Source organism: Momordica charantia, assembly GCF_013281855.1.
Source record: "Momordica charantia cultivar OHB3-1 chromosome 11 unlocalized genomic scaffold, Mcharantia_2.0 BLBB01000011.1, whole genome shotgun sequence".
Lineage (NCBI taxonomy): Eukaryota > Viridiplantae > Streptophyta > Magnoliopsida > Cucurbitales > Cucurbitaceae > Momordica > Momordica charantia.
The window spans coordinates 2556515-2565526 of NW_028275159.1; the positions used below are offsets into that span (position 1 = coordinate 2556515).

The 9012-nt window shown below is 35.7% G+C and overlaps 1 protein-coding gene across 3 annotated transcripts; it reads right to left on the reverse strand.

The window, feature by feature from the left end:
• Positions 1-1575: 1575 nt before the first annotated feature.
• On the reverse strand, positions 1576-6395 carry LOC111011045 (uncharacterized). 3 transcript variants are annotated; one of them, XM_022284675.2, is made up of 6 exons: positions 5849-6395; positions 5494-5741; positions 4050-4515; positions 2977-3316; positions 1897-1974; positions 1576-1803 (listed from the first exon to the last, which is right to left on the reverse strand). In XM_022284675.2, exons 3-6 carry the CDS (start codon positions 4487-4489, stop codon positions 1753-1755), a joined length of 909 nt encoding a protein of 302 aa, XP_022140367.1. In that variant the 5' UTR covers positions 4490-4515; positions 5494-5741; positions 5849-6395; the 3' UTR covers positions 1576-1752. The 3 variants fall into 3 exon arrangements, with proteins under 3 accessions (XP_022140367.1, XP_022140360.1, XP_022140375.1); XM_022284668.2 differs by having other exon boundaries at positions 4050-4504; positions 5849-6394; XM_022284683.2 differs by lacking the exons at positions 5494-5741; positions 5849-6395 and adding an exon at positions 5221-5361 and having other exon boundaries at positions 4050-4504.
• Positions 6396-9012: the final 2617 nt, after the last annotated feature.

Genomic DNA, 9012 nt, shown 5'->3' on the forward strand with positions numbered 1-9012 from the left:
AATATATAATTTTCCATTCAGAAGACACAGCAAATTAATTAACAGATATTTGAAAAGAAAAAAGAAGTAAACACACAGCCCCATTCTCTTGTATCATTAGCGTGTTAATGACTAGAATTGAATCTTAAGCGAAACATGGAGGGGTCGTCTCTGGTGGACTGTCATTATCGTCTCACTTATAATTGTTTTTTTTGTTTGTTAAGTTCAAACAATATGGAATTGGGATTGGTCGAATCTTGGACCTTTTACCGGAGCTTTTGCTCTACCAAATTATAATTGTTTTTTAGTTTTGGGATATGGAACAAAGAAGGAATGTGTGGACAATACCCCTCTCTTACTTGTAGTGATTCAGAAAAATATATGTAGAAGTTAAAAACTAAAATGGTCTCTTAAGAAAATTATTGGAATTATTACCACATCAAAGACTATAGTCAATTGATCGAAATTCTCTGATAATATATTACTATAAGAATTTTTCATTTAAAATAAAAAAATCACAATAAATTCAAATTGAACTTCCCTACCAATGTTGTTCCATTCCACTCCCAGTTCAACTTCCTGTCCTCTTCAACAGCCGTAACTAATTGATAAATAATAAAAGATATTTCTGAAATTTGTCTTTTGTTTAAAAAATATCTAATTTCAATATTATCATCCACCTTTTACCAGCCTTCTAAAAATATTTTTTAGGTAAACCTCTCATTATAAAAAATATATATATATACCTAATTTTGTCTTTAGAAAACGTAATTTCTTTCACATCTTTATTTCACTAAACCAAGTTTCTGGGTGCCGACCTACTAAAAAAACCAAGCTGGTGGGTTAACCGTAATTTTTGGAGTTGGGTGACTGGCCCCAGTAAAGCGGTGTTGCCACGTGCTTGGATACGCATAAAATCATCTAAGTGGGGCATCCAGTAGTATATCGCCACGTCGCATGTGATATTTTGAACGAATCACGCGTTTTGTCGAGTGGCCAATAAACTAATAAATAATAATAATAATAATAATAATGACTGCATCGCTGGTTGTGCGATGCATGTCTCTATATGCCTCTGCGAGTTTCGAAAAGATCATTCTGGATAATTTTTAATTTTCGCAATATTATTATTATATTTTTTCTGTGCAACATTTTCGCAATAATAGGGACAAATGTGAGTTGCAAAATGTGATTTTGTTGCAATGTGGAATTTGTGGATTTCTTTCGTCGAAGATAGAATTTTGGTGGAAAAGGAGTCATAATTTACAAATAATTATACATCAGAACAATGCTTCAACACTACTTCAAACCGGCAATGGAGTATAAGTGGTTGCTAAATTTTAATTTAATTAAATTAGTTCGACTAGTACAGCCATAAACCAAATCAAGACAACCCATTAATTGAAAATTAAATAAAAGTCAGGCTGTTAAACTCATCTCTTTTTTTTCTCGATTTTTAACAATAAAACATACACTAAATGATCGGGACAACGACTATTCCATCTTAAACTAACCCTTTTTTGTTAGAGTTTTCCTATTTCAAATTCCACATTTCCTAAAAGGCCATAGATGGTGAAACGAAGACATTCAAGAGGATGAATAATAAAATAGAATAAATAAATAAATAAATAAATAAGCGAAATAAAAGGAACCAACAAAAGAAAAAATTGCCTACTTTTTTCTCTTTCTGCCCCTTCATTCTTCTAACCATTAAAAAAAAAAGGGTAACCATAGAGTTTGTACATTTATGGCATCCCCCAAAGGATACCAAATTCACTCCGAATCCGATTCCATGTTACCCATTGCCTTCAACCCCCTCGGTCTCTGCCATCAATAACCAGAAGCATTAATCAATCACAAATCCTAATCAATTAACTTGATCAAACAAACCGAAACACGTCATAGTTAGGGAGTCACCTTTTTAGAAATCTTCTTCTCCCTAACTTCGTACCGCTCGAGAGTCAGATCCGATAGCCACGCCCCGGGACTCACCAACTGCAATCCCATTTCAAAATGTAACTTCATAACTATAATCGTAATCCCATTAAATAAAAGCAAAAAATCAACATTCCATCAAGATTATAGTAAAGCCCCCCCACATTTAATAATTAATACTACTATTCGTCATCAAGTGAAATAATAATTGATTGGAGTGGGGTTCACTAGCCAACTGCTTTGGGGCCCAATCCCAAAAAAGCAACCTCTTTACTAAAGTTGGGAGCCCATCCAAAAGTCCACCAATCGTGACCGTACACATGGCGGGAAACCAATGGCATCCGATGCACCCTCCATTTCAATCGTACAATCCCTCTTTATTATTCTCTTAATTACAACTCGTACCAATACCAATTAACTCAATCCCTCACCCTACCCCAGTAATTACTCCACTAAACCCTTTTTAAAAAAAGCCCATCTTTTTAAGCCTTATTTCCTAATATTTATAGCCAATGAGATTACTGTTTGATACTTTCCCGAAGTCATCGAACAAACCTTATCTTAATCCCCAAAACAAAGACGACTTGGTAACTTGCTTGGTCGGTTTCAGGATTATCTTAATTTTTTTCACTTCAAGAGAAACCCCAAAGAAGTATTTGATAATTAGTTTTTTAAAAAAATGTGAAATTGTGGCTCCCCAATTTGTTTTCGTCTTCTCTCAGAAACAACATATCTGTTGAGAATGCCGAGAAGACAAGGGGAGTGATTTAAACAGCACAGCAGAGCAGCCAACCTGAAAATACCGTACATCGTGTCCTATCCCACATAACAATACAATAACATAACAAGAACGTGAATCAAACGCAGCCCGTGAAAGCTGCAGTGTTCTTTTGTACTACTACTAGCTAGCTACTACTACTTCCAAGGATGGGTTTTTTATGAATATTTTACTTCTGGTTTTTCTTGAATATGATTTTTAGAAAAACCCCTTTTGATTACTTCCTACACTATAATAAGCAGATTAAAAGAAAGAAACAAAGATAATGGAATTGAGGGGCTTACGTTGACGGTGCGTTGGATGATCTTGGCTCGTTTCTTGGGTCTTTGGGGCAACTTGGAGCCCTTGATGGCCAAGAAATCCTCTTCTTTCTCTTTGTTGGTCAAAGCAATCGCGAATTTTGGCGGCCAAACTGGGGGCAGAGCGGCCTCTCCACTGCCACCGGAGGAAGATCCGCCCTTTTTGCTATCGTGCGCCGTGTCCGATGTGGCAGCGGATTTGTTGTTATTGTCATTGTGGTGGTGGTGGTTTCCTCTTCTATCGTGCGCCCCTCTGTCCGGCGAGGCAATTCCCCGGACGCCTCCGTTGCCGTGTCCTCTCATCGCCCCCGACGCCTCCGAGTTCCTAATAAACAAAAGTTAAACACAAAAGGGAAAGACACGCTTTTAAGTCGTATAACAAACTAGTGAAGATTTTGACACCAACAAAAAAAAATTAAAATAAAAAAACAAACAAACTCGTGGCCGTGGGGGAAAAAAAGAAATAAGAAGGGGTGGGATTTTAGAGAGGAAGTCAAATTCCAAAATTGACCTTGGGGGAGGGATCTTAGATCGCTGAGAGATGTAGCGAATGTGGGGAGAGGATTTTGATTTTGGCTTTTGGCTTTGTTTCTTTGCCTTTTTCCAGGGTGCTCTTAAATTTCTTTTCTTTAATGAAAAGTAAGGAGATGGGGCTGAAATGGAAGATGTGGCCTCCTTGGAGCCGTGCGATTAACAAATTCCTTCGCCATCGCCAATCGCCATGCTTAACATTACGGGTGACGACGACATGAAGGTGACTATACTGTGGGACCACCCTTTCCTAATCCCAAATTAAATGATCCCACGGCTCCCATTGGACACTAAAACCTAATGCCAACACAGAGCTGTCCACCAAAAACAAAATTTAAAAAAAATGCCCCTTTTTTACCCAATAAACATTACTTGTCCATCAAAACTCCCACCCATATTCTCTACCAAAATTGAGTTACTACATTATTAACATCATATATGCTCCTCCTATAAGATCTTAAACAAGCAAATCTTTAATTATTGCTACAATAATGAGACATAAATTTGATGGGGGTGATGTAGGGTACCTGAGAATGCGCTGATGGGGTGGGGGGAGCTGCGGGGAGGAGGGTCTTTGACGGAGATTCAAGTACCCATTGGTGGTGTGATTATTATGATTGGCAGTGGCAGGAGAATGGGTGATACTGGTCCGGTTCGGGGAGTCTTTATCCGGTCTAACGACTCGGCGGTCGACCCGGGCGGTGGTCCGGTGAGCCGGGGCGGCGGGGTCGGTCTTGTCTCTACCCTGGACCTTCATGCACCTCAGCCGCTTCCGGTTTCCCCACTGCAACACGAAGTCTGATGGCGTCGTCTGCCGCGTACCATCGCAATTCGATCTCAACAGCAACGACCCCTCCCCTCCTCCGCCACCGCCGACGCCGCCTCCGCTTCTCCCCGATGTGTCGACTTTGTTGTTGGCCGTGCCGTTGCTATTACTACTATTATTTCTCAGGGGATCCCTCTCCATCAGGCTTTTAAATAACTGCAATCGAGCTAACCTAACCCAAGTTAGTTTCTTTAATAACCATGGTTAAGCTACAAAAAGTAGAGCAAAGGGGAAATTGAGATTGGGTTGGATTTGGCATCAACCCCCACATGGGTTTAATAGAAAAAGAAAACGAGATACCAACAACAAAACAGGCAAACAAGATGAGCATCATTTTATTTCCAAGTTCAGATAACTCATAATTGAGAGGGCTGGAGATGGGGAAAGAAGAAAAGTAGAACTTCTGCTGGGAATTTAATTAGATGAGATCGAATTCAGGAAAGGTAGATTAGCCAGAATCAAAATGAGGAGGTTATCTTTTCCTTTTTGGTGAATAAGATATTAGATCTAAGCCATTATCAGTCGGTTTTCTCAGAATCCAATCGTGGGTAATGCAATGGCAACATCTATCAAGAGAAGAAGAAAAAAACTGGGAAAATTTGGCAACAATTTCCCCCTTTATGTTCTGGAAACAAAGAACGTGGTTCAAACAGGCATCGAAAGGAAAGGGGGAAATCACATCCATGAACAGTTCTGCAGATGGAAATTCGAGAAGCCACCCAGAGAAGATATTCCCAATCACCACATGAATAAAAGAAATTCTCGGATTCTTCGAAATGAGGGCGAGAAGAATAATGGAAGTAGAGAATACTTTGAGCAAAAGAGAGAGTTGAAGATGGAGGTAAAGGAGGTCAATAAAATTGATGCATTACCTGAAAACTTGAACTGAAGTAAACAAAAACCAGTGCGCAAAATCAAAAGGGGAGAGCATATGAGGCCTATTGGTCCCATGAGATGAAGATAACGAAGAATCAAACAGAAGTCGGATTTCAAAAAGAACCCTCCCGACCCCAACCACCACCACCACCAAATGGGGGGAAAACGAAAGAAGCCACAGTACAAACAACTGCAAATCAAACTTCCGGACTAAATCTCAAAATCCGAGTTAAATAAATACGATCTACGATTCAGGAAAGTTTCTTTACCTGTGGTACAAAGAAATTTCTCCACACAGAAAAAAATCTGGACGAAGCTTGCTTCTTTTAGTCTTCAGACTAGGCAAAAATGCGAATCAGAAACCAAATTCCAACGACGACGCTCCATCTCTCAAAGTTTTCTTCTTCCACTATCAAAGAACAATCGTATTTCCATCGGCAATAAATACGCAGTCACCAATCCCTAAAACAGTTCGGATTTCCTCAGAAAAACGTTAAAATCTGTTCGAAAAATGCATCTGCAGGGAAAAAAACAGATAAAGAAAACAATTAATGGAGTCATTCCAGAACATTAAACATAAATAACTAACAACACAGTGAAAAGATTTCCCACAAATTCCCAAACCTCTGTAAACTTCACGACCTCCTTCCAATGATTACAAATGAAACGAAATCGATCAGCCAAATTAGGCAGCGAAAGGGAAATCAAATCCACTCCGAATTCCCGAATGTATCCGTGAAAAACAAATTGAACAAACAAAAATAATAAAGAACAGTCGCCTCTCCTTTTCAAAATCTGAGACAGATCAATTCCAGAAGGCGGCGAAATTTTGAGCTGTAGCTCGTAAGAAAAAGGCAGCAAAAATTGTTCGACGGCGAGGTTGTTCACAAATGACAGATCCTCGGCATTTGAGACTAGAATTCAGAATACTGGACTACGCCCCTGATTGGGGAACAACAGAGCCGAAGAAAATGAGAGAAAGAAAAGGGAAAAAGATTGGAAATAGGCGCAGATGGGTAGAGAAAGAGCGCCACGAAGAACTGGAGAGAACTTCTTCTTCTTCTGCTTCTTCTTCTTTCTTCTGCTTCTTCTTCTTCTTCTTCTTCTTCTTCTTCTTCTTCGTCCCTCCTTTTCAACAAATACAAAACTCGGCTTCTCCCGTCTTAGAAGAAACGGAATTTTATACCCTCATTTTTCATTTTACAGATTGAATCGCACACCAATTATCAATATCCCACGCCCCGTGCTTTCTCCGCCGTTCATCATCAATCCAACGACTCTCCTTCCATCTTCCCATCGTGCCTCTCAATTTCCGCGTTACGGCGTCGTCTTCTGCTGGGACGTTTGCAAAATGTTAATGCTACTGACCCAAACGGAATCTTCAACGCCGTCGAGTTTAGTGTTAAAGTAATACGGTTCTTTTCCGGGTCGGTGCGGCGGCCCATTGGAGCATACTGCAGGGTCCGGTCTCGGGACTTAACCGTGGTTAATTGTGTAACCACGGTGGATGGGTAAAGGAGATGCTATCTGGTACGACCCTGTCTATCATTCATCCTATATGTGTGCTGGATAAATCTCTTTTTTTTTTTTTCTTTTTTAACAAATGAAAATTCTAATCTCTGTCCAACTGTTGTTAAAAAAAGTTAAAAAATAAAAAAAATTTACCCCAACTTACCTCATTAAATCAAAGTTTCAAATTGTGGCTATTGGAAAAGGTAAATTCTCATATTTTAAAAAAGTGTCGATGAAAATATCAATAAAATATATGAATATTTCTAAACATTTTATGAAAATAAAAAAATTCATAATAAATATTATAATTAACGAATAAATAGTTTGAAAGGAATAGGATAAATACTTGGTTGGGAGAAATTACGATCTTTTCCAAATCAAAATTCAATTCCTTTATTTTTTATAATTAATTATTTTGATTTTATGTATATTTTTGTTCTTCATTTCTGAGGATTCTTTGTTTTTATTATTCGTGTAATCAATCTCTGGAATTTTTTTTTTCTTTGAAGCAATCTCTCTTGAAGAATTGATGTATGTATGATTAAAAGAAAACAACACAATACCTTTCTTCTTCTTCTTCTTTTTCTTGATTCTATTTCAAATGAAATGATAACCCTATGAATATTATAGTTGTCATCCAATTTAGATTAGTGATTTCTTAACCTTTCAATTTTGATGCATTTAAATCAAATAGCATAAATAAAAATGTATTTTTAATCTGGCAAAAGGAGATATATATTAAATTTGTATTAACAAAATACAATCCAAATAAGATATTAAGGAAAATCATTCTTATACTATATTTGGAAAATAAAATGAAAAGTTGCATATCAAATTTATGGTTTGAGTATAATTTCTCTATTTTTTGTTGACATGTTTTTTTTATTTATGTATTAATTACTCACATCACATTTTTAGTACACTTACAGTAGGTAGGGGTGGAAATTTGAATCCATTATCATCGATGACATATACTCTAATCAATTAAGTTATGTTTGAATTGACGCTTAATCATATCACTTAATATATGTAGTTCCATTAATGTATACAATAAAAAGATAATAATTTTTATGATAGATAAGATACGGAATAAAACATTTCAAATCCGTCGATCGAAACATAGCTCAATTGATTAAGATACTATGTTCGATTAAGAGGTTGTGAATTTGAATCATGTCTCCACGTATTGAAAAAAAAAAATAAAGGTTTAAAAAATAACAAAATAAGAAAATCGAGTTATTGGTACGATCCAATCACGAAAAATCAGTACTAAAAAAAACACAAAAAATCCGATCCACCGGCATCAATTTTCCCAATATATTAAGTTAACGAATGTGATATATTTTGATAATATATATATATACAACTCGTAGAAATAAATATTTTTATATTTTAAAACTTTATTTGATTGTATTTATGATTGGTTTTAAATACTGATTTTAAAAAATTTTGTTAATCTGATAAGCAAAATATAGGTTTTTCGTGTTCTTAACTTTCCCAATACTGGTAATTTTGTACGTGCACCTGCCATTTCATTATTTATTTTTAAGTTGTAAAACATCAACTAAAAATAATTTTATATTTATTCGTGAAATCTTCTTCATTTTGTAAAATAAATAATTTCTGATTAACATGGTTCATTTCAATAATAGAATGTAAATATTATTTAGAATTTAATAAAAGTAATTGAATAATGAAAATCATAAGCTCTGATCACTAATTTTTTAAGTTTAAAATTATATATAAATAATAAATATATTAAAAAAATCGTTCTTAACGATTCCACTTTTCAATATAGTAAAGATTATTAATAGATAGAGACAATCCACAGTACACAGTAAATCGAAATCCAATGTAAGACACAGTGGAGCACTTGCCCAAGTTTCCTTTGGCGCGGTCAGGGTTTGATTTTGGCTTCATGTATTTCTTTGTTAAAATTTTAAAAACTAAAATATCTATTTTATCTATTTAAAAAAAATAAAATAGATATATATACATTTGTCCTATTTTTAGTCTACTTGTTACGGGCACTTTCAAAGCTTAGTTTATATTTCAATTTATACGTTGTCATTATATATAACCAATATATAAATAAAAGTAAAAAGTAAACGGGTGATATACAAAAGTAAAAAAAAGAATTTGGGTAACAATTAATGTCTAAATAAGTTCATGATTTTTTTACGAAAAATTGTCATATTTACAAAATTACAATTATATTGTTGCATTTACAAATATGACAACATTTGAAAAAAGCACGTCAATGACAATATTAGAGA

Bases quoted from the DNA above. Each gene is read 5' to 3' on its own strand.
- LOC111011045 (XM_022284675.2), bottom strand. From the start codon at position 4,489: ATGGAGAGGGATCCCCTGAGAAATAATAGTAGTAATAGCAACGGCACG. The intron at 1,975-2,976 runs GTAAGCCCCTCA...ATGGGATTGCAG, and splicing joins TCATCCAACGCACCGTCAAC to TTGGTGAGTCCCGGGGCGTG. The intron at 1,804-1,896 runs GTGACTCCCTAA...TATTGATGGCAG, and splicing joins AGAAGAAGATTTCTAAAAAG to AGACCGAGGGGGTTGAAGGC.